At 42.1% G+C, this 25,240-nt stretch overlaps 2 protein-coding genes across 6 annotated transcripts; both read left to right on the top strand.

Moving 5' to 3' along the window:
• The first annotated feature begins 996 nt into the window (after nt 1-996).
• On the top strand, nt 997-18,179 carry EXOSC3 (exosome component 3). 5 transcript variants are annotated; one of them, XR_012674265.1, is made up of 7 exons: nt 997-1,287; nt 1,382-1,531; nt 2,419-2,570; nt 3,982-4,124; nt 8,485-8,685; nt 9,414-10,571; nt 18,000-18,179. XR_012674265.1 is itself a non-coding variant. In XM_075154346.1 (5 exons), coding segments are annotated over exons 1-5 (723 nt in total). In that variant the 5' UTR covers nt 997-1,011; the 3' UTR covers nt 18,002-18,179. The 5 variants fall into 5 exon arrangements, 3 of the variants coding, with proteins under 3 accessions (XP_075010447.1, XP_075010445.1, XP_075010446.1); XR_012674264.1 differs by having other exon boundaries at nt 8,485-8,689; XM_075154346.1 differs by lacking the exons at nt 8,485-8,685; nt 9,414-10,571.
• Nucleotides 18,002-23,498, top strand: PRXL2A (peroxiredoxin like 2A). The gene is made up of 5 exons (XM_075154347.1): nt 18,002-18,179; nt 18,548-18,639; nt 21,492-21,632; nt 22,712-22,876; nt 23,014-23,498. The coding sequence occupies exons 1-5, from the start codon at nt 18,002-18,004 to the stop codon at nt 23,110-23,112; spliced, it is 675 nt and encodes a 224-aa protein (XP_075010448.1). The 3' UTR covers nt 23,113-23,498.
• The last annotated feature ends 1,742 nt before the right edge of the window (nt 23,499-25,240 follow it).

Here is a 25,240-nt window from a genome sequence, read left to right as displayed (position 1 = left end):
ACCGGAAAACATCTTTAATCAGTCCTGGTGCAACACACTGGCAACGTACAGATCCTTCCCGTTTAATTTAGAGATTAAATAATTCTTTGTGTGTGTGTATAAATATGTGTACACATGTAGATAAAGACTAGAAGGCAATTTAGGGAAGAAAATATTCTTGGAGTTTTAGCACGAGAAACCTGAGCTGACACTGAAGAAGGGTTTTGTAGCCAAGTGCAGGGTAGCCGCGGTCTGCCGCGCCTGAAGCTAGGCGTCCAGAATTGAAACAGATGGGCCTTTTCTCCTCATTGACAAACTTCTTGGCCGACATTCACATTTGGCCAGCTGTTTGTTTCAGTGGCAGCTTTTAACCGGGTATTAAAAAACCCTGCAAATAATGGCAGCCGAGAGAATTAATTCAGTATCTGCACCTCTGAAGCTGAATTGCACTAACATCGTGGTCGTTCCCTAGCAGAAATGAAAGATTCCAGAAGGAATTCTTTCCAGAATGAAAGACTGTATGGGAGTAATGACGCATGCAGCTGATAAAACTGACTTTGAAAGGCAAGACGCCGGTTTCGGTGTTTCTTACAGGACACGCAGCGTGCAGGACACGCCGGCCGGCAGCCGGTATTACTCTTCTGGCCAGCGGATGTCGCTGGCGCTCTGCGAACGCTTCGCGGGGCGGCAAAGGCGCAGCCGCCGTGACCCGCGGGGCTGAGGGGAGGTCCACCCCCGGGCCGCGGCCGCCGTGACCCGCGGGGCTGAGGGGAGGCCCACCCCCGGGCCGCGGCCGCCGTGACCCGCGGGGCTGAGGGGAGGCCCACCCCCGGGCCGCGGCTGCCGTGACCCGCGGGGCTGAGGGGAGGCCCACCCCCGGGCCGCGGCCGCCGTTCGAGCTGTGGCCGGTGGAGGTGCACCGCCGCCGCAGGAGAGCCGCCGCCTCCCCAGGAGCGCGGCTCCCTCAGCCCGGCCGCCCCGGCGCCCCCGCGCATGCGCGGCGCCCAGCGGCAGTTGGGCGCCTGCGCGGCGATGGCGGCGGGGCGCGGGGTGGCGGCCGAGGCCTGTGTGGGGCAGGTGGTGCTGCCTGGGGACGTGCTGCTCCTCCCCGCCCAGCCCGACGAGGACGGGGAGCGGCTGCGGCTGGGCGCCAGCGCGGCTCCGCGGGGCCGGCTGCTCTGCGGACCGGGCCTGCGGCGGTGCGCGGCCGGGCTGCTGGTGACCAAGTGCGGCCTGCTGCGGCACCGGCAGGCGGGCGGCGGCGCGGCGGCGGGAGGCGCCTACTGGGTGGACTCGCAGCAGAAGCGGGTAGGGGCGCGGAGGGACGGGGGGGCGGGGGCAGGGGCAGCCCCCGTCGCGTCCGCTCTTAACCGACCCGTTTGTCCACGAACCCCGTTTGCAGTATGTTCCGGTCAAGGGCGACCACGTCATAGGAATAGTGACGGCCAAAGCGGGAGACGTGTTTAAGCTGGACGTCGGTGGGAGCGAGCAGGCATCTCTGTCCTACTTGGCCTTTGAAGGTGCCACGAAGAGGAACAGGCCAAATGTGCAGGTGGTACTTGTGTTTCTTGGAGGTAACGCTTTAGCGATGTCGTTTGGTGGTGCTTCTGTTACGTTTTAGTAGTTTTTCTTAGTAAAAGGTATTTTTATAAGTCGCACGTAAGAGCAGGAGCGCAGGGTTATTTGCAGTGTTTTACTGTGGCCTTCCTTGGAGGTTTTTGCACGATTAGGCTGTGGGCTTTCTGAGGTTTCTTGAGAGGACATGTACCTAGTGCGGTTTGGTATCTGTCCGGTGGCAGGCTTTTTCACTGCTTACACTGCACCTTTCCCATAATTCTGCCAGCAGTAGGTGCAGTTCGTGAGTAACGTGCATCCAAGGGGGCACTCTGAAGTTAAGGTTTTAAAACAAACTTTTACACCATCTGATACTGGTAGAAAACAGTTGGTTTTTTAATAACACTGTTATAAACAGTTGTGAGGCACACGCATGCCACAGCTTCTGCACTGAACTGAAATACCATCACCAGAATGTAAAAATGGACTGTAAAGAAAAACAAAATAGGTTAGTGTAATTTTGTTGTTGTTGTTGTCCTGCTAAATGATTCCAAGAGCAGGTTACTTAGACTTCTAATACCTTTAAAGTTTAAAGAAAGAGGAATTCATGTTTGGTATTTAAAAAAGAAAACAGGAATACTCCATGAAATAAAATTCTGTACTTTTTTGTATCTTTCAAATTCTAGTAGTGCTACAAGATAATTGTTCTTAGAGGATGTTTCCTTTAGTAGAAGAAGTGTAAATGAAAATTCCTGTTATACCAGTTTATTTTTCTATCACCAACATTGTGGCTTTATGGGAGGATCTTTATCAACTGAGTATTTCCTACAAATGTGCAGTATGATCTTCTCTAATACCTTTTCTTTTTGACGCTGCTTTGTTTAGGTGGGAGATATCATTTATGGTCAGTTCCTTGTAGCAAATAAAGACATGGAACCAGAGATGGTCTGTATAGACAGCAGTGGAAGATCAAGTGGAATGGGACTAATTGGACAAGATGGCTTCCTCTTTAAAGTTTCTTTAGGTCTAATAAGAAAGTAAGTACTAATTAAAGTAAGTAGTCACTCTAACAAGTAATATGGCGGGTAGGATTCACACTATTTCCTCTGAGCAGTGTGGACAATTTGGTAATCAGTGTGTAATTGTTTTAGTGCATTTATACTGGTTTTACTGAATAGAGTATGGACATTGACCTAGAAGTAGCATGTATTTTCCCCCTTAAGAGATTTAGATGTTCTTCTATGTGTGATGTGGTTGCCAAGGCAGTATGGAAAATTAAACCATTGACCTGGGGAAATCAAACATTCAAGCTAGGGTTTCAGGTATGTACCTGCTACCTTGGAGTTTAAAAATTGGACATGCTTACTGTCCTTTTTGTGAGGTAGTGGGGGATGTAAATTTGGCTGACAGCTGATTAAAGGGGTCTTTCCACATCTGACTTCCATTGAAATAAGGATACAGATAAAAAAATTGTGTGATTTCATTTAAAACTGACATGTTAATCCAGGAACTGTTTCATAAGCTTTTAAATGTATTGTGAACTTTGGAGTTCCTTATGCTGATGTAAATACAAGATTTTTTGTGTCTATCAAAGAATACCAGCTTATATGGATTAAAGTCAAGTTTTGTTGCTTTTGGCTGGGGATTTTTTGTTTGTGTTTGTTGTTCTTTGGAAAAGCAATCTGGAGATGCAGAGCAGCTGTTTCATACCTGCGTTTTTTAAGTAATGATTGGTCTGGCTTACGTGTCCCATCAGGAGTCGGTGTGAACTGATACAAAATATTTTTGCAGCCATTCTGCTTCTTTTCCAAATTTTGTCTGTATGCAAATAAAGAAATAACAGTGTATTACAAGTAAACTGCTAAATCCTGATATGTTTGTTTCATCTTTGAGAGAGCCTGTTGAAGCTTGATTTAATCCTAGATGTATTACAATATTCTTGATACTTTTATTTTTCAGTATGCTGTCACCTAATAAAAACAAAATATTCTATGTTTATTGCTGTTAATATTGTCTCCTGAAGGAGAAGGGAAGTCGTGTTTTGAAAGACACATCTTTAACTCTGGTGTCAAATATATAAATAGCAGCACTTCAAAAATATTACCGTGTCAAACACTGTCGTTTTCGAATTTATTAAATCATAGTATTGTTATAAAAATATAAATTCATTTTAAATTTGTCAGGTATTCTGAATCTAATTAGAAAAAACAACTAAATTCACAAGGACTATATTTTTTTAGGTGCATGTATTTTATATGAGAGGAGAATTAAAAAGGTAATACTGTATTGCTATTTTGGATGCACATGCAGCTTGATCCTCTTACCTTTTGGTGTTGCTTTGATAGCTCCCATAACACAGTACTGCAGTTTAGTTATTGATTGATAATAGTGCGGTGTCTGTCAAATGTGAGCACTTCTTCCTCTGACTTTTTTTAATCTTGTTTGCAGACTCTTGGCTCCCAAATGTGAAATAATTCAGGAGTTGTCACAATTGTACCCATTTGAGCTGGTGCTGGGAATGAATGGAAGAATATGGGTAAAAGCCAAAACAGTTCAACAGACTTTAATTATAGTAAATATTTTGGAAGCCTGTGAGTATATGACTGCAGAACAGAGAAAACAAGCGCTTGCCAAATTGTCAGGGAATTGATAAGAGAAAACCTTGAGGACTTGTTCGAGATGACTATAGGGTGTTTTCATTATTTTTGTATTCAGATTTATATTAAAAGCCATTTTTTAAATGAAGTACTAGCCTTTTGTTGTCCTTCTTCAGTTCCCTTCTTTATCCACTCGGCTTGTTTTGTCTTATTTAGGAACTTTGTTTTTACTCACTTTTGTGATTATGAAACCCTGTTTATATTTATGAATTTTCTGATGTGGAGACAGTCTTTAAAAGCTTCCATTAGCTCTGAGTTTTGAGATCTAACTAAGTCTTCTGTAAGAAAACTGGTCAATTTGTAAACTGCATATATTTGCTATTTTAGTCAATATTAAAACTTCAAACAATACATTTTTACTTGGGGTAGCAGAAAGCATCCTAAGGTCATTCATTCTGGTCAGGTGCTCTATTTACACAGTAACAAGAAGTGATTATTTAATATTTTACAAAATATGCGGATAGAAATGCAGGTGGAGAATACCAGAAAAAAATTACAAGGTGCAGCATAAAATAGTCATAAGGTGGTTAAGGCCAATGATAGATAAGACCCAACGTAATGGTCACAGTGACCTTACCTCTTTTGCCTAAAAGATAACCTGGCTAGTAGTCTTAAGTGGTGATTAGGATATAACTTCAGTATGATCATTTAGGAGGCTTGATGGCTCACTGGAGGTAAAAAATATACTTAACAGCAATGCTATTTAAAGTCACTTGCAACTTTATCATAAGTGCTTTTTAACTAGAGATTAGGTAAAGCAGCAATAGCCACATATTTCTCAATTCTAGACATTTTAGATTTGTTTAGTTACAGCATGAAGATTCTGTATGGCTTTGCTTCACGTTTAACGAAGTCAGCATTTCTGAAAAAAGCTATATTAGGCTTCATTGTGTAGTAGTTCCTCACATGCATATAGAGAAAATGCTATCCTAGAAAGGATAAGCTGTCAGTCTATTTTAGTATGTAAATAGTTTGCTACTGTTCCTTTGAGAGAGAAAGAGAACCCTGGAGTAATGGAAGGGGAATTACTGACGCCTGCTTCCTGTGGGAGGAAAGTTTGACTGTATGTACCCAATGAACTGCACTGGAGCTGTTTAAGCAGTTACTTAGATCTATGATGTTTTGTGGTTCTTAATAAGCTTGATAGCAATAGTTAAATTAGAAAAAATGGAATAATTGGAGTATGCCTGAATACCATCTTAATTCCAAGTGGAAACAAAATTCTTCCTATTTATCCTGTATTTCATCCAAAGTTCAGCCTGTGGTATTTGATATGGTTTTCTTTGGCATCTCTCTCATTTAGAAATTGCTTCAGTTCAGAGCCACTCCTCTGACTCATCTTTAATATGCTTACCTAGGGCTTCCCCTGATTCAATAAAAACACAACTCTAATGGTTTCCATATGGGTCTAATGGCTACAATTCAGAATTCTTTCTGGGTTTCACTGGCCTCCCTATTTAACATTTAGGGTATTGCTTATCTGGCTTGGTACATCTTGAGTCATCTTTTTTCACCTGTCTTCTCCCAGCTGAAGTGACTTTCATTCACATCCCATAAATCCTTCAGGCCTATAATCTATCTCTTACTGCATGTGAAAGGCTGTAATTTAATAAGGATTTCACTAACTCTGCTCTTCTCCAGTGTTTTTCAACTTTAGCTAACTAGAGCCCCTGCAGGTTGTCTTTTATTATAATAGCTGGCATAAGCAGAAAAGCACTTGCCAAATCATCTCAGGGTGCTAACTTTGTTTTCTGTGAATGTTCTTGGATCGTAATAGTAAAACCACAGGAATGGGGAATGACATGGATCATTTCCTGAAGAGTTGTGGCTTGAAATGCAATTAGCCTTACCACTCCCCCTTTTACCTGTCTAAGCAACCTCCCTTCCCTCCCAAAAGGCTGAGTTTTAAGCCTTACCTGCAAGATACATGAACAATCCCTGATTTAAAAACACTGTTTTGGTGGTGCAGCATAGCAAATGGTGACCTTGAAAGTTTTCAGTATCATCAGTGCCTGCTTATCACCCACATATAACCTTAGCTGAATCAAGAGCAGGAAACAAAATGCATTAAAATTATGCTTGGTTTTAGTTTAACAAAATGGTATATCCACAACATTCTTGAGTTTTACCCCCTACACAATCATTTTAAGTATGTGCTACACTTAAGTTTGTTTGACAATTTATGCAGTGGCAAAAATGACAGTGGATGTGAGCAAAATGGGTGTGGGGAAAAAATGCTTGAAAGCAAATACATTTAAACACATTACTAAAAGAAGGCAATATTGGTGTGTGGTTTTTTTTTTTACTTGGAGAAAAGAAAACTACATTCCTTAAACCGATTAGTAGCTTTGACAATCTATGTAATGAACAAAATATTCAGGCAAAATCTATATGATATCTTTGTGAACTTTCAGTTCGGCTTGGTGACTAAACCAGTATCACCAGAGAGAGTGACATAGAATATAACTTGTTTCTAGGAAGAAAGACTGATCATGAGTTAATTATGTTTTCTGCTGGAAATACACACAGTCCTTTACATTCCTAGTAAAGGCACATAAACACATATGTTTCAGGAAATGGAATTTGCGGAAGTGATGCCGTGGACTTGAAATATACCTTGCTTAGTAGAATGTCTTTCTGTTGTGTTTATATGCATGATAATTTAAGTCATTATTTAGAGTCAGTCATTTCAAATACAGGGTGCCTTGGGTGCTTTGTTATATTGCTTTTCTTTCAAGTTGTTGTGATGAAAGTTAAGAAGTAAAGATTGTAGGTGTCAACATGGGCACAGGCCTTATCCCCAGAGATTAGCACAATCCCTTAAAAAGAAAGTTCACAAAGAATTAAATGGAAACCATACATTGAAAATGTGAAATATGTAGTTTGCGATGTTTCCTAGATTGATGTGTTGTGTAAAGACCAAGAATAATGCTTAAAGTACAGATACGCAGTGTTGAAACTAAGTGTGGTAGTAGAACATTGGTATTTTGCTCTAGCAGAAAAAAGTTGCACAGACAAATAGTTCAGTGTAATAAGAGGATTAAGAGCCTAACTCTAAGGCTATGGTTAGAGTGTGGCTGTAGCTCTGCTACATTAGAAGTTTACTGTGCCCAAGTACTCATTACCACCTTACCACCACAAGTTGCAGCTGAGGTTTGCTGGCATGTGTGTTTGATTCCCAGCCAAGTTCTGTCAAAATGGCCCAGATTGGCATCAACTCTTTTAATAGCAGGGTTACTTTGTTTTTCTAACCCAGATGTTCTTTTAGCAGAAGAGGTCATGGAATTTTTCTCTCACGTGTTAAATACTAAAAGGAGCTCATCTACTACTGGAGAAGCATAAATTTGTTAGAGAAAATACAGTTCTTTTCCTTAGTGCTTGAACAAATAATTCTGAGTAACAGCTAAATCAACCAGTAAATCAACAAGTTATTTTAAACATTACAAACTGGTCACCTCCAAGCTTTACTTACATAAAAAAAAAATTTACACCAGTTTTTCTAGCTACATACAACCAACTTGGTGAGATACATTGTTTGACTGAGTATAGAAACTAGCTGTCTTAAGTAGGACAGTGTTTAGTTCTGTGGGTAGCACAAGCAGCCTTGTCCTTACTAACGAAGTGTAGAGATTGCAAGATGCATAACTACTATTGAAGTCTACTGTAAGGAATTAAACAGGTCAGTTTTGCCCCAACAACTTGAAAGAGAAATAGTCTAGAAACATGTTGGGTGCCTGGATTTTAATAGAAACTATTAGTAGTTGTTGTGGGTGGTTAACCAGGACCGCTGCAGAATGACTGTTTTCCTCTGATGTCCTGATCTCGCAGAAGTGCAGTTACTGCATTTTCGGTGCTATTAATATGGGTACTTTGGGATGTTCAAGAGCCTGTTTTTGCTTATAGAGCCTGAAGCTTGATCACTATTCTAGTGGCTTGAATAGTCATTAAAAGTAACTCTTTATTAGGCTTCAGTGTCCTACCTAGTATGAGAAAAACTAAAAAATTGGAGTAGAATAACAGTATAGGTAGCACTGCAGTGAACGGGTCAAAGAAAAACTATAGGCCATATAGAGATTCAATTTTGCTTTAATTACCTGATGTAAAAATATTAAAAACTGAAGGACAGACAAGAGGACTAATGACCTCATCTGCTCTTTCCAAAAGTTGCATTGTTGTAAATGGTAGGTTTTTCTGTGATTCAGTGTTTATTAGGCCATTGCCAAAAGAGATTTGTATAAGCATCTGTATACCCATTAAAAAGACTTACTAATTCTTTCTTCCTGTGCTTGTCCAGATGGAGGGTGTTGCACCAATCTCTTCTTGGTGTTCCACTGTGAACTGCTCATGCGGGTGAAACTGATTTCAAAAGACCTTCAGTGACTACTGCACCCTGATCTTACTTAAGATAAATCTAAGATCCTGTGTCCAAGCTGTCTCTGGACAGACTGGTGCATTTATTTCCTGGGAATCAGGATGAGGTTGAAAACACCACTACGTGAGTACGTACCACTGTACAGCCTCCAAACAAGAGATGACTTTTGCCTGGTTTAGCTAAAACCTATGTCAGTTTGCATCTGTGTGGATATGCCTTTAGAAGCACATGGGTGAAAAGTTCAAGCTGTATTTTTGTATATCTGCATCCAATCTTATTAGCTCAATATTGAAAATCTTGATTAGTCTGGAAATCCGTCTACAGACATAGGGCCTAGATCCAGCCTTAGCCCACCACTGTCTGTTTCCTCGTTGCTTTTGAGATCTCCTATTTCCCGATAGAAAAGACAGTTTGTTTAATATAAGCCATTTGTCTAACAACGCCCTTGGTCTAAAGCTGATCTATAAAAGCATGATCCAACAAGAAATAGAAATAATTAACTTCTGAAATAACACACAGCTTTGTCATTCTGTACATGAATTGAAAGTTTCGTAATGCTAGATCATGTTTTAGCATAGATACTGATACAGTGCATGCTGGGTGACTTATGCACAGGCATGCTAGGGAAATTTAATTAACTGATACATAAGCAGTTTGCAGACTAATACTCTTCATTCTGTTTGACTTCTATAAAACTGAATTATGAAACCAGGAAGAGAAGGGCTCAATGTGCTTTTTACAAGCACTATTCAAAACCTGAGAACTAGAAGATTAAATGTTGGTGCTTGTGGCTCTGTGAAATGTTCTTTTCCTCTGTGTTAGGGACTTTATTACTCTCTTTTCTTTAACAGGAAACATGCGTGAATAACATCTGAATAGGTGTATGGAAAAGCTAAACTATTATAGATCAATCATAATATGATTTCATCGAGAGGGAGAAACAGAAAACTAAAGAAGTCAAATTCCCATTCAGCTTTCCTGCCAAAATCTCACTACCTTTCTAAAGCAATGAAGGCAAAGGTAGTCTAATAAGGAAGTCTGATAAGGACAAAGTAGTTGTTGCTGCAACTCCCCTTACGCAACACAGTAGGTTTTCATGGAAAGCAAGCCTTTCTGGAGACGTGGGCAGAGAAGGTTAGATTCCGGTATTTTCATGACACTATTTTTCTTTGAGTTCTGTGTCTACTAGAAGTGTGCATGCGTTCAAGGGATTTCACTGCTTTGTAAAGTAGGAGGATATTCTTGGATGGAATCCAGATGTGCGGGCTCAGATTTTTCTGCATTTTTCCTTTCTACAATAGGGACAAATGAAGTCAGTGTCACTTCTGTGATTAACTGCTTATTGTTCTTGCCTGATGCCTTGTCATAGACTCCTACTGAAAGCAAAGAACAAAAAGATGTTTTCATCTTGTGATAGGTGGGGTTTTTTTCCACCTCAGGAATACTAGCTACCTTTGAATTGTGAAGGCCAGCTGCCAGATTGTTAGAGGTGTAATGTGCAGAAGTATCATTAAGAAGAAATTCGGTTTTTTGTTTTGGGTGCTTACCATGGCAACAAAAATAATGGAGCTACAATTCTACTGTTGCCACATGTTGACAGCTGGAGCCACAACCATTACAAAATTCAGAAGAAAGGAATGTTGACAGCCTGCAGAAATTAGGGTTTTAATTATATGATGATGGCTGGCCGAATTTGTCAATCATTTTTTTGTCATAAAGTTTTTCCAAAGATTGCTGTGGCACAGTGGCAAAGGTACATATATTCTAAAGATGATTGTATTTCAGAAACAGTGAGAAAGCCACTTCATCGAATTATGTTTGGTGTTGACAGAGAACCTTCCAACACAGGTTAAAGAGAAAAAGTAAAGATGTGATTTCTCTATTCATCTATTTCCAAGAAAAAAAGCAGCTCCAAACCCTACAGTCCTCCCAGATTCCCCAGCTCTTTCAGGTAGTCCGGTAATGCTGTTCCTGCCATGAAGTTTCCTTAGGTTATTTTTTAATTGCTGGTAAGTCTGAGTGACTTTTTATAGTCTATTTGATTTCTAAAAGCATGTGTATAGATAAAAGCATAGCTACCACAATTTCGGGCAAAAGATCCAAAATCTTTTTCCTGCAACTGCCTGAGACCGTGCCGTTCTGACATGTACTAAGCAACGGGATGCAATGGGGCTCTGTCTCGCAAAACCACTGTTCGTGTTGCTGCCCAGCTGTGCAGGGCCGCTGTGCTCTCCCGCTGGAGCAGCGCAGCGTGACCGGGGAGCAGCCAGCCTCTGGGAAGCGGTGTGGGCTTGTGCTCAAGGGGGTCTGCCGGGGTGCTCAGGCAGGCTTCCAGGTGATATTTCTGGTGCATCCCAGCACACGGGGCGTGTTGCCTCTGGTTTGATCTGTGCTAGGTCAGAACCATGACGCTGTTGTTGCTTCCAATTAGCAGAGACCTTGTTTGTGGTGAGATTCCTCACAAAAACAAGCTCTGCACTAAAGATAAAGAGAAACTGCAAATGAGGGGTAAGCTGAGCAGGTCTAACCAGAGTGACTCGTGACTCCCAGTTAAGAGAGAGATAAGAAAAGGCCATTTGGTCTAGTTAAGTTTGGGACATGCTGAAAACCAGTGGCTCTCGGTCGTTTGGAATGTGGAGTCTCCATCAAAGAGGTTATGTTCATTCTCCTGAGCTGCTTATTGTGTCACCAGCCAGACTGTGCTGTCATTGCCACTACCTTTTTTTGTTTGGTTTTTGGAATTTTAAGTGCCACGTTAACAGGAGACCTCAGGAAATAGTCCCAAGGTAGTAAAGACGAGTCCTCTCAGTTTCTGGCTGGAGCAGTGCCTAATGACCACAAGCAACTCAAGAGCGCGTTCGTTAAATGATGTTGTGACATGTTATTGGCTGGCTTATCTGAGCAAGTATATTCTTGAAGGTTATATGTAAGCATTTTAAGTGCCCCGTTAATGAGACTACTTGAATGATAAGCTCACTACCTTCTCGGACTTTAGTCATTATGTTTTTTCAGCCTTAAGTATATGTAAGCACAGTATCTTATAATAGATTTAGTTTCTTTCTTTGCTCAGCCAGAAGCTAAAAAAAATCCTAGTGAGGAGAAAATGGCTCCTGGCAGGGAACAGAAGGTTTTTATTCATTCCAGTCCCTAACGGCGGGGATAATCCCATCGGCGCACCGGCGCTGTTGAGCCTCGCAGACGCCGGGCCGGGGGGCACCCAGCGCTGCCGGGCCGGGCGCGGCGGGGCGGGGCGCGGTGCCTGCGCGGAGGGCACCGGGGGCGGTGCCGGCGCCCCGCCCTCACGCACGTGCCTTGCGGCGGCCGCGGGGCCGGGAGCGGCGGCGCGGTGCGGCGCGGCAGTGTGAGTGCGGGCGCGGGGCGCGGGGCGGCGGGGGGCGCCCGGCGGGGAGGGGCGCGGGCACCGCCGCTGCACCGGCCGTGGGGGTCGGGCTGTCCCCGCAGCGCCGCCGGCCCTGCGCCGCCCCCCGCCGGCCTGCAGCCCCGGCCCGGCCTGCCCGGCGGCTGGCTCTTCCCCCCCATCCCCGCCCGTCCACTGCGCCGCAGTGCGTGCCGGCGGGGCTGGCCCCGCTAATGCAGCGGGGAGGGGGCGCGCAGCGGTGCCCGACTCCCGAGAAGCGAGGGGCCGGGGTGTCTCTGCGGGCAGCGCAGGACGGGTGTGAGAGGCGCTTCGGGGTCCCGTCCCGCCCCCCGCTGAAGGGCCGTGATGGACTTCTGACCTGCTGCTCTTGCCAGCAGTGCTCTGCTGCGTCCCCAGACCTTCTGGGCTCGGAAATTCTGCTTATGCCTGTCCCTGTGGTGTATTATTTCGATTGATCCCTGCTTTCTTACGTGACTTAACCTGGGTTAAGTAGGCACAGCCAGACCAGTGAAAGACAAAGAGGCACCGCGCTTCGTTTTCGTTTCTCGTGCCGTTCCTGATGCGTTGGTTCGGTCGCAGGTGCGATCACTCCACTCGGACCTAAGGAGGGCACTGATGCACCTCAGGCTGCTTGAAGTACCAGTGCAGGGCCCTCCCGGCTTTCTCTTCGAGAACCACAGGGACAGTTTCCCCATCAGACCTGGCTCATAGCAGGCAATAGAAAGGGTAAACTGGGTTGTGGGGAAATTGCTCTCATCTGGGCGTATCTACTGAGACTGATGTGTTATAGCCCAATTTATGCATAGAGCCGCCCTGCCCTATGGGTTGGAGTTGAAAGGTATATTGATTATCTTGTATTTTTGCTCTTAGTAACAAATAATTTTGTTCTTAGGAATTGTGTAATGTGAGGAATGTGAAAGTTAAAATACAAGCAAAGCCTAAGAATCCAAAAACGTGGAAAAATAATTCTTCGTTTAAGCTTGAATCTGCAGGAGTTATGGCTGGGTTGGAACAGAAGAGACCACATGCTGCCTAGCGGGTCGCTGTGTTTTTGATGAACACTGATTTGCATTATTAGTGGGTCTGTTGGTATTCCCCTTCTTCCCCCACCTGTGCAGACTGCCACAGTGTGCAGCTTTCCTGCTCTGCATCCCCAGCAGAGAGTTTAGCCTGTAGTACCTTCACATAAGTACTTTTTGCAGTTCTGTGTTCCAGTACTTCCTCCCATCTCTGTGGTATCTCCATTTTGCTGCTTGAGCAGAGATTTGAATTTTCCCATACATGGTATCTAGCTGCCTGTTCCCTCTGCATACACCTGGCGAGTTGGAAGATTTCCAAAGTGTTGTGCCAGAACTCTTTGCTCTCCCTTGCTCAAAAGAAAAGGGTTGTTGAGATCTGGATTTCCTTAAAACATTCACAGAGATTATTTGGTCTAACAACTAACTTCCTTTCAAAGGAAGGAGTATGGTTTGCTTGCTTGACACAGCAACTTTCTCTTCAGCTAGAGCCAAGCGCAGTGTGGTACTGAATTCAGTAATGGAACAGACTGGGAAGAAACCTAAGAAGATGACTGTTATTCTCGACACAAGGGTCTTGACAATAGCAAAAAGAAATGAAAAAATCCCTCATGTTGTGAAAATTACGTACCTTCATGCCATCAGAAATGTTACGAGGCTTCTTTGTGCTTGATTTTGGCACTCAAAGTACAGTTTAGGTTGGAAGGGACCTCTGAAGTTTCTCCAGTCAAATCCCCACTTAAAGCAGGGCTAATTTTGAAGATCAGTCAGGATGCTGTAGTTTGTAATCCTTAATGGTATTTAAAAGCTCATGAAATCTTGATGAGCATCTTACCAGGTTATTGTGAATTGTAAATTTTCTTTATAGGAGTTGGATTACAAAGGTATTTGTAGTCATATGACTCATTTCTGGGGGGAATGTCTCATAAAAAATAATCAGCTCAACTTTTGTTTGGGATACGCAAGTTGTGACAAAGCTCCGAAAGATTTTTAGGCTCAATATGGAATGTCTTGGGGAAGTTGGGAGTGGGAGAGAAAGGAAGAATGAGGAATGGTCAACGCCATTTTAGAGTAGGGTATATGTGCTAGTGCAGTCCAGCTTGTGAGAGTGCCTACTGAGTGTTTCCACTTTTGCTCAGCTGTCTTCTTAGGAAAAGTATGTACGTAAATCTGTGTGCTACCCTGAGTTTTACTGACAACTCGAAAACACAGATTTTCCAGGTTTTTTTGACACAGCTGCAATGGGTCCTGTTTACACTGCTAAAATAAATGTTTAAGGATAGCTGTCCTCTTAATGACAATTTTTTCTCCAGTGTGGGTGGGAGGGAAATGAGACATCTAGAAAACCATGTTTTAACTGGTCGTCTTGAAACAAAATGAAGACCATCAGCTGGCACTTACAACAGCATTAAGACCGCTTGTTTAAATTCTGGTTAGCTGAGTACTGACAGACCATAAAATAACTGACTGTTATCTTGGAGATCTCTTGTGGTCACCAGAAAAACACACAAAAAAGATGTTTTTCCTTTTTTTTTTGGCCTCTGCTCTCCATAAAGAGAAGTGCTCGTTCCCTTCTGGAGGTTTTAGCAGAGTTGAGAGCTTGCAGATCGGATAGTTCCAGAGAAAATGATGCTCTTTAGCGAAGGGATGTTGCCACTAAAGCAGGTAACTTAGCATAGAAGTGCTGGGTTAATTCACCAGTACAGCCTCTATATTGACGCTTTTTTCTAACATTGTGCATTGCGATGGATTTTTAATTGTTTCCAAGGTTGTTTGTATTGTTTTGGCGAACAGGGGGTTAGAAGTAGAATAAGCTGGAACATCGGGAAAATATTACTTGTAAAAATGCACAGTTCTACAGAAAAGCAGACTTTAGCATGCAGATCTTAAAGTTTAGTGCTGTGTTCCCAGCTTCCGAAAACCTTTCTGTAATTCCTGTTCCCTGTACCCACCCACCCCATAAAGAGGGTAACCATGTGTTCAGTTTAAAAAAAAAAGAAGGTTGAATGGTTAAGATACCTTTAAAACAATCTTGCCGTGGATTGGACAGCTGTTCTTTCGTAACCGCCGCGGGGGGACTGTGGCACGGATTGCTCAAAGACGCTGAGAGCCAGGTCCTGGCCGCCAGGCAAAGGCTCCAGAGCTGGACTCCTGCCTCGTCCTGCCCACTCGCCACCCGTGGCAGCGCGCTTTGTCCTCTCTCCTGCCCGCGCTGGCGTTCAGGGGGAGCTGGTGGTGGCTGATGCTCGTGCAGGCTGCGTGGGTTCTGGTGAGTGCGTGCACCTGAACGGCGAAGGCTTACGGGGTGCTCTGTGGATTATGGTTTATGGGATGCTTTGTTGTATCTTCTTATTGTGGATTGTCGTTTGATGTTTAAAAACTCATAGAGTTTGATCACAAGGCAGTAGCGTTTGTATTTTAAGGTAGGGTGTGAAGTTATTTTGAGCTTCAGATTTCCTTAACAAACAGCAGCTAAACAGAAATGAAGCTGCTAGTTGCAAATGCTCAGCTGTTTTGCATTTGGTCTCTTCATTTGGGGTTCAGTGACATGGATGTGTCAGGGCTCAGCCTGTCTTCTTAGCAGATGTTTTCATAATCCCGGCTGCTGTTTCCCATATGTAATTTTCAAAGTGGCTCACTATGGTGTTTGCTTATCAGGGGAGGAATTTCAGTATCACTGTGTAGAGCTGCTTCTTCCATCCCCCTATTTATTTAAATCGCCAAAGATTTGCATATTTGCATAGGGTTTTTTGGGGTTTTTGTCACTGAGTGGAGACCAAAGAGTCCAATTAAACTAAAGAGGTGTGTTGACTAAGCTTAATGATTTCCTCTCTATCAACTACAACTGAGTGGAAGCTGGCTTTTAGCTAATAATGCTAACGATAATAATAATGCTAATAAAAATAAAAAGCTATGTGAGAACTACTCATTAATCAGTTGCCACAAATTTGGCAACATTTTTGTACACAAATGACATACACAAGGGATAAACACTTGGTTTTTACCCCCCCTCTCCTCTTGTAACTAAGAATTAAGAGGAAAACAGTTCTTGACCAGACAAGATTCAAGTCCAAAGAATAGTTGCATAATCAAACGCTAGGAGGGAGCAGGGCTGTAGCCTTTTGGGTACGCCACAGAGATTTTAAGTCTTAACACAAGCATACTGCTGCATTATAGCAATACATTTTGAGTTACGTTTTGGTCATTCCAAAGGCTGGGGTCAGGATGGTCTCTGATCAGAGTCAGAGGCACATAGCAAAAAATTGTCATTACAGTATGACTTTATGTTTGAAAAAACTATGTAGATAATGGTCAAGGAGGGTTTCCCTTGGTTAGAAATAAGTGGTGAAACAGGGTAGTATCTGTTCTCTTGTCTGCGTTATGTTTGTGTAAACTGGCCTTGTTCCTGCTGGGGATCATGGATTACGTTTCTAAATACTGCGATACTGTCTTCCTTGGAACCACGTATGCTGTGAAAAGAACAAAGCGATCTTTTTTTCAAAATGTTTTCTAGCTATTTCTGCAGGTAGGCAGTTGGTTGTATTTGTTTGTCAGTATTATTCTGGAGCTAGTTTTAAGGATGGAAAGAGATCTGCGCCCAGAAAATTCTGGGCACCGTGGCTCTGACACAAAAGCAAGGAGCTCCTCCTTGTTCTTACTTTATGAATGCTGGCAACAGCTAGCTGTGGGGATAAAGATTATGTGTGTCTCTGGTTTATTGCCAGTCACAGTTCAAAACAGTAATATTTTCCTATATTTATGAGAGAAAAAACCCTCTCCCATACAAAAGTATATACAGACAGCAGTATTTACCAAAACAGTCTATCAGGGAATAGGGTTTTGCAGATGGCTGTGGAAAAATTTGATTCTCCGTATTGTGTAATGCTAAAGTTGGGTGACTGCAAATCTACAGCCCTTTGTAACACATAACTGTTGTGATGTAAGTGTACAGGACTTCTTATACTGCCAAAACTCCAATGACTCTTGTACCAGTTATTGCTCAGAGCTGGGTCTTGATTTTTGTCCATGAGGCAGAGCTAAGCGTGTTTTCCTGCATCCTTGGAACTGATACTGCCTCACTGGAAGGTGGCTGTTAGCCCTTTCCAGGCTTATGAAACATGTGCAAGGGTCAGGATTGGGCTGTGGGGGGATTTGTGGATGGATGGTGGTTAAATAAAATTGCTACCGAACTAGAGTCGCCGGTAACAACAAGCTGTGTTTGTACTTCAAGACTGAAGCAAGCATATATAATGGCTTCCATTGCAATGTTATCAGTTCTAACTGATGGGTGTGAGTTTAAGTTGTTTGTTCCTGATGTCATTTCTGCTTTAGCAAGAGTGGAAATTGGTTAGCATATAGAAGGTGCTGTCCAAGGCATGTTTGTAATGTTGGCTCACCGTGTCTAATAAAATGGTTGCAAGTCTACATATTTCTGTCTGCAGGCATGGCTGAGAAGCTCTAATTCTGGCTTGGTGCCTGCTTTGGTTCTAGCATGGAACTGTAAGGAACAGGAAAGGTTACCAGTTATGGTCAACCAGATATAGATTTTCTTTTTTTTTTTTTTTAAAGTCTTCTGTGGTATATTTGTAAAATTCACTATTTAATACAGATTAGTGGAGGGAAAAAAAAAACATTTAATCTACAAATGTTTCTTTTGAAAGAAACCACTGTCTTACTGTAATAATTTAAGTTACTGGCTAACATAGAGGTCATCTTGTTAGAGGCTTTTTATTACACACATATACTTCAATCGTCTTTCTCCCTATTGCTCTGAGCACTTTAATCATGAATGTTCTTGTCAGTCCGGTAGCAGGAAAAGGTAAGAATATCTTGTTAATAGTTTTGATGTGGGTCAGGCGCAGAACTGGGATGTAATCTAGATCTTCTAAAACAGAGTTCAGTACATGAATAAATATACAGATCATCTCCAGTCAAACCAAAAATACCCGTGTGAGCTTTTAGTTGTTGTTTTAACTCCGTTCCTCCTTGTCTGGCATCACAGATGTCCAGTGTTAGAGCTGCTTTCTTCTTTCTCTTTCCAGAAATGTCCTTCCTACCCGACTTTGGGATCTTCACCATGGGCATGTGGTCTGTTGGTCTTGGAGCCATTGGTGCAGCTGTGACAGGGATCGTCCTTGCTAACACTGACTTATTTTTGTCCAAGCCAGAAAAGGCTACGTTGGAGTTTTTAGAGGAGATAGACCTAAAAACTTTGGGATCAGGTAAGATTCTGGATGTTTCAACCCACATTCTTCAATAATTGGGCTTTTGTAAGAACCTTTGTAAGGCCAGGTTGGAAGAGTTTTTCTTAGTCTTTTCTAGTTATAACACGTAGTTGGGTGTCCTTGACAGCAGATAATTGTGGTGAAGGAGAAGCAACTAAAACTGATATTTCTGGATGAAACATGACACACTTCTAAAAATCAATAAAGCAATAATACCCTGTTACGCATATAGAATTTTTTTCCCGATAGAACTGTATTTGAACGTGGAATTCTCTGCAGTGCTTTGTGTTGGTCCTTAAAGCATTAATCATTATAAATAAGAATGGCTGATATTATTGTTGATGCTGTTTCTCCTGTGTAAGCAGAACAAAGAACATTCAAAGCAGGTGAACTATGGAAGAAGAATGGTGCAGTGATCATGGCTGTGCGAAGACCTGGATGATTTTTGTGTAGAGAGGTACTTGCTGGGCTTGGGGATTAATTAGGAAGAGTTGAGCTCTATTTGCGTAGATTCCCTTTAAATAAAGGGAGGTGGTGAATAGGACAGTCATCAAATACATCTGAAGTATCTGAAAGGTCTTGTTTCCTAACCCAGACTGGTTGCCAGCTAACAGCATACTTAGGTTTTTTGCATCTGGTTTGTATAGTCTAGGTCCTGAGCATTTTCCTTCTGAAGGCGATGGATATGCGATTTTTACATCCGCCAGGGACCTAGCCCCTGGTAATTAGAAAGGGAGATTACACAAATTCCAATTGGTGATGAGTCTTATGAGCGAGTTGTATTCCATATGTGCAAAATAAAATTCTCTGAGCCAGGTAGTCTCTGGTCAAAAGCAGCCCGAGACTGGACTGGCAGAAAGCCATCAGATAAAGCTCATCAGCAAAAAAGAGATGTGCATAAAGGGAAGCCCCATGCTCTTCTGGGTGCTGAATGTCAGGCAGGAAGGCGAGGAGTCTGAAGACTAGGAGTTACTGTTCTATAACAAGGTGGGTTGGGAAACAAAATTTGATCCTTAAGCTGGCATTGGGTTCCTTGGGTGGACGTAGGAGGAGATACTTAAAATATGATTCTGAATGTACTGTGTGCCTGGGAACAGCTATTACTTGCACCTTGGCCATTATTTTTCTCATAGCTATGGGGAAAAATAGCTATTATGTTGTTACTCACTACTCTATAACATGGAGTAATTAATATTGCAACCACTTAATTAAGGGATCTGCTCCCATCAGTAGTAACTGCTTAAGTATGTGTAAAATTCATGGAAGGTTAAAGATTAAAGTACTTTGCTCTCTGAACAGGTGTAGCGTAGGCAGGAGGAGAACACGCTACGTGCCTGACTCTGTGCCTTTTGCATAGTCAGACAGGAATTCATTAATGATTTTTTTTTTTTAAATGCTGACTTCCTAAGTAGAAATAAAGAGCCCAATTCAAAGAATTGTGTTTTTTTTCTTTCAGGAAAAAAATGAGGATAGAGAAATTTACTTTTCTAATTCTCATTTTTGGTTCAAAACTTCATCCTAAATCATCAGATTCCTTTTTTTGTTATTTGAGATAGACTATGTTTAACAGGACTACACTTCTACATCTCATGGTCTGGATCTGGCCATGTAGTGATCCAATGCTCCGGTCATTGTGAAAGTGCCATGGGCTTGCTAAATATTGTAGGTATCAACTCAAGCAGGTCTAAAGTAGCAGAAGAGCCATAGCTGAACTATCAGAGGGACAAAATGAAGTGGGAATGGTTCTTTTGGATTGTCCCTGCCTTGGGGGAGAGAGGAAGTATTCTGCTGGAGTGTGCTTGTCTGCTTTTTATAAAAACAAGAAAACAGTTTCACAGACTAAATGAAATGGTCACAGCCCCATGGTAAGGTTGTACAGCTGTTATGTGCTATAATTTGCCCACAAAAACAGACTTCTTGGCTTTTTCTTACTATAACGTTTTTAAATAGCAGTAAAGAAAAACAAGTCAGGTCTAGTCCCAAGATGATGCTTGAAGGCTAATCTCTTGAGAATTTTAAAACTTAACTATGCTTTTACATTATTCCTGCTCTTTCCCCTCCCAAAAGTAAGGAGACACAAAATAAACCCCACCAAACTGCTGAAGTGCCTTTCTTCAAAAGGCTAATCAAGGTATCACTATCTCTCCAGAGACAGCAATTTCTGGTCTTACAGGGGACCCCACTGCACTAGCCTGGAACATCAGTTCTTGGACGTGTTAGGTCACAGTACAACTTTTTTTGTTTATTTTGTTTTGTTGATTATGAGAGTTTTGAACTAATCCCAGGTAAAATTGCTATTAACCCCCCTTTTAGGAAGATCATAAGGCATTTTGTTGAGGGAAAACAGAAGATAATTACCAGATCTTTAAGAACAGAAAAGTGGGGAAGGATCTAACAAGCGTAAGCTATGACCCTTTAACTCTCACAGTCACTACTCAATGTTTGCTTGTGATGCTGATTCATCCTTTTTCATTTCCTCTGAAGAAGACAGAGAGTAGTGAACTGGAAAGCTGCCCTGAACCTTTCAGCTACTGATGGCTTTCTCTAATGTCTTTTCTCCCGTCTGTTCACCCCTATCTGTCTGCTACTTGATACTCAGTAAATTTTAGATACCCCGCAAGCCTTTGAGTTAAGGCATTTCAGTTAGGTGGCTGAGGGTGTTCACGTAAACTGTCCATTTTTTAAAGTGTGGAGTTTTTTGTGGGAGTTTTGTCCAGTAAAAATGGCCTTTGTCCATTGGAGATGAGAAGAAACATATTTGCAGTGTGCACTCTGATCTGTTCGAAACCTCCAAGGTCTTTGTACAAACTGTGGGAGCTGAGATTCCTTCAGCAGAACAAAAAACCCAGCAGATGAGTGGCAACACCTTACACTCTTACACCAGAAAAAGCAGTATTGTTTCTGGGATACTGACGATGTATGAAGAAATTCCCTGATTATTGTCACTGGGAAAGTTAAGTGATGTGCAGACACTCTCTTTTTACTGTTCTGTAAACACTTTAAAAGCCCTACCACAGGCAAGGTATATCTACAGCTTTGAGTTAAAAATATGTTTTTTCCAGGATTTTAATATTTTATACAGTAAATGCTCAAAAAATCTCCTTCCTCCGTGCTTAATGAAGAAAATTTTAGTAAATCTAATGAAGACCTGCCTAGGAGTAGAGCTAGCTTAAATGTCTGATTTACAAGTCTGTTTCTGTTTTGCGCCTCAAGCTAGAATGTATGTGTGTTTCTGATGCTCTTGAAATTCAAGATGAAGCTTTCCAGCCTCCATCTACTGTCTGAAATGTTTGGGTTTTCCTTTCTTAGGAGGCTTCTGAGCTCTCCTCTCTGCAACCTCAGCTGTCCAAGCTGGGTGTCCCTCTCTATGCTGTTGTGAAAGAGAAGATAGGGACTGAAGTGGAGGATTTTCAGCATTATTTCAAAGGAGAAATCTTTCTGGATGAAAAGGTATGGTGAAGTCGGTGTTCTCCTTTTGTTTAAAAACAAGCTTATGAATGTCCTCTTTGAAGAGCTTGTATAAATAATATATTTAGAATGCGGTCTGAATGAAAAAGATTGAGTAGCATTGTAGTTTAAGAAGTTAATTAGCTTTGCTTTTCTATATATATATCCTGCTCAGCTTACTAACTGCTCTGTAGCTATGCACTGATAACATGTTGTTGCAGGATTATTCTTCCTCTCCTCTTTAACAAGTAAACAATACGGCCTGTTAATATTTATTCCTTTCTTCCACTGGCCGTGTGACTTGCTGATGTTTATGATGTGTGAATCAAGGTCTGAAGGTGACAGACGTAATTCATTCATGATGTACAGGCCAAATTGCAGTGACGTGGCTTGTCCCAGTACACTGGCACATGCTGTATTGACAGTCTCATGTCCTACAAAACCACAGCCCTGCTTATTCCTTAATCCAGAAGATGCGTTTAGAAATCATTTGGCTTCTGAACGAAAAAGAATACGTAATACTCAAAATCAACTAGAAGATACCTTTCTTTTCCCTCCCCACTCTGCCTGTGTGAAAGAATCAGGCTGATTTAAAAAAAAAAAACACACAGAAAAACCCAAAAAAACCCACCCCCAAAACCCCCCAAAAAACCCAAAAACAAACCCCCAAAAAACCCTACCAAAAAACAGATGGCTGATAAAGTTTCAGGACTTGGCACCACTGTTATCTCTTTACCAGTATTTTTATTGCCATACTTCAAAAATAAGAAAAAGGACGTTTATCACAAAGCACCCTTGTTGTCCGCAGTAGGGATGTAGATGTACATGGGGCTTCAGTGTGTGTGGATCGGTTAAAAATCCCCATGAATGTGGCAGTACCACTAGCTGGCTGTGTGGAGGTAAGTGGTCAGGTAGTGCGTTAAAGAGGTTAGTTCAGGTACAATTTCTTTTTAGCTCTGCCTGGTTAGCTTTTGTGTGTTGCGACCTTTCTTGGATATAGGGTTGGCTGGTTTCCTGCATTTCATTTCAGAGGAAAAGTCCTTTTCACTTTGTTTGCTGAGATATTTTCTGTTTCTCTGCAGAAGGGCTTCTATGGTCCACGCAGACGAAAAATGATTATGTCAGGCTTCTTCCGCTTTGGAGTATGGCAAAATTTCTTCCGTGCTTGGAAAAGCGGATATAGTGGTAACCTGGAAGGAGAAGGATTCACCCTGGGAGGAGTATATGTGATTGGGGCAGGAAGACAGGTACTGCAGGCCATCTAGGAGGCTTTTATGTCTCCTGTGAGACCAAAAGTTTCTTTTCTGGAATTGTTCAGTTGCTGGTCAGTTGATCTCCTGTGGGGAGACTAATGTATGAATTTCTCTCTTGTGTCTTTGAGTAGGGTGTTTTACTGGAGCATCGTGAGAAAGAATTTGGAGACAAAGTCAGCCTTCCATCTGTCCTTGAAGCTGCTGAGAAGATAAAACCACAAGCTTCATAAGCGGAAAAATAGTTGCACATGTTTCTGATCACAGCTTGAAATGTAGAATGCATCCGTTTCTTGAACGCGCAGATTAATTGCTTCTTAACTATTTAGTGATCAACGCAAAGGAAAGATTCTCTATTCAAACATACAAAATTATGAAAATCCTCCTGGATCTTTTTTTGTTGCTTTGCAGCCTTTCAGGTGGTCAGGATTTCAACTGCTCTTTTGTGTCTGACTGTATTAATGAAAGGCTGGGTCTAAAATCTGACCTAGCCTAGATGTTTTCAGTCAGAGACAGTCGGTTGAAAACCTGTCTACCTAGGGGAGCAAAACTCTGTTAAGGCTGGAGTAGTGAAGTACCAGCTGAGGTTGAAGGATAATAAAACTTTATGTAAATGAAATGCCTTCGCTTTTTGCTTTTTCATTAACATCTAAACACATCTGTGTTTCTAGAAGACTAAATCCTGTCAGTCTAGATTGTTCTGCAGTCACGACATGCCACTATGTCTACCCAGTAAGTTTCTTGTTAGTTAACTACTGGCTCCGTATCTTCCAGCTCTTTGTGTGATTCCCTGCAAGGAAGATTGAAGACATCTCATGTTCACTTCAGAAGATAATTGTGGCATGAGGGCAAGTTCCTTCTTGTGTTAAGATTAAAAAAAAAAAATGGGAACAGTATCAGCAGATTAGGTAGAGTTTCCATCCTGGCTTGAGTTCTGCAGTAGAATGGCTGGGCTGTTACTCCTAAAAATAGATGTAGTGTTGCACAATATGATCTATGAGAGCCAGTACCGTACATAGCCAAATACATGTACCTAGACTGAAGTATGAATAGGACAGCATGAATTTTCCAAATGTGCTGATGTTTCAAAGTCTAAACAAAATTTTAACACTGCATTTAGAGAGGATTATCAAGTGTTGCGTATCCTTCATGAACTGGTGTCTATAAAAGGGAAGGTAACTTTGGAAAAACGTGCGGGCTAGAATGTACTAAGCCAGCAGAAGAAGTAAAGGGAAGGATTCTTTCGTCCTGGCAACAGGTCAGTCTGAACTGTCATTCTGCTTTCTTCTGACCTTAAAATTAATGAAATCTTCATGTATCATTGCTACTGAGGGCAGGGGTACTTTGCACCTCTGAAACTTTGGCAATATGCCTATTTTTGCTCTGTGTGCCAGTGCCTATCCATCTGTATTGTTGAGCTGTGTGCAAAAAATGGTCATACATGATGCTGACTGTGTGAAACCTAAATGCCAAAAACTCTAAAACTTCACAAACGCTGAGGCCTGGCCTTGGTCTTTGTTAAATCAGTTATGCAGGTTTTAAAATTGCATCATTATGGATGAAATCCTGACTTCTTTTTTTTTAATACATATTTATGTCCAGGCAGAACTAATTTTAACTAGAAATATTTATGTGCTCTTCAGGGTCTGTTCTTCACAGTTCCCTGAAACAATGCTAGCAATGAGGATTTTGAGTGATTCATATGTTCACCAAGATGTTTCATTTGAAAACTAAATGGAAGTTGGACTCGTGTATGCTACTATCACCTGAAATTTGTGTTTAACTCTTTTGGGGGATGGAGGAAGGAACAGGAGTTTGGAGAGTAGAGCAGCAAAGTCTACAGCAAATTGTCTATATGATACGGATTTTCTCTATAAAGGCTCTCCTAGGATTCATGGAGAGGTGCGGAGAACCATGTGTTGTCTCTGTCCATGTTCTGAGCTGCCTGGGTAAGTATGCCTGTAAGATGGTGTCAAAAAGCTGTTCGGTGGGCAAAGACATAAAATGACTGACTGGAGGTGGGGTCCTCCGAATGGCATCCAGAGCAGCCGGGCAGCTGCCAAGAGTTTGCTCCATGAAATAAAGAATTGTGCCTGAGGGTTTTTGTCCTGGGTTTTAGGACTGCAACGAAGCACCCGTATCATGAGTGCTTGCCTGACACAAGGCACCTAAAACTCTTCCTCTACAAACCTGCAAAGTTCAAAGCATTGTGTAAGTGGCCACTTGTCTGCAGTAGGCGTAGAAACGGGTGGGAGCTACTGTTTCTTGCAGTTGCAAGATGCTACTAATAACAAAGATCTTGCAATAGGAGGAGAATTCTGGATCATGGCTGCTATTGAGTTTTGAGTTTTCTTTCCAGTG

The sequence above is a fragment of the Calonectris borealis genome, chromosome 7 (genome assembly GCF_964195595.1).
Source record: "Calonectris borealis chromosome 7, bCalBor7.hap1.2, whole genome shotgun sequence".
In the NCBI taxonomy this organism is placed as follows: domain Eukaryota; kingdom Metazoa; phylum Chordata; class Aves; order Procellariiformes; family Procellariidae; genus Calonectris; species Calonectris borealis.
This window is presented reverse-complemented; position numbering and strand designations above follow the sequence as displayed.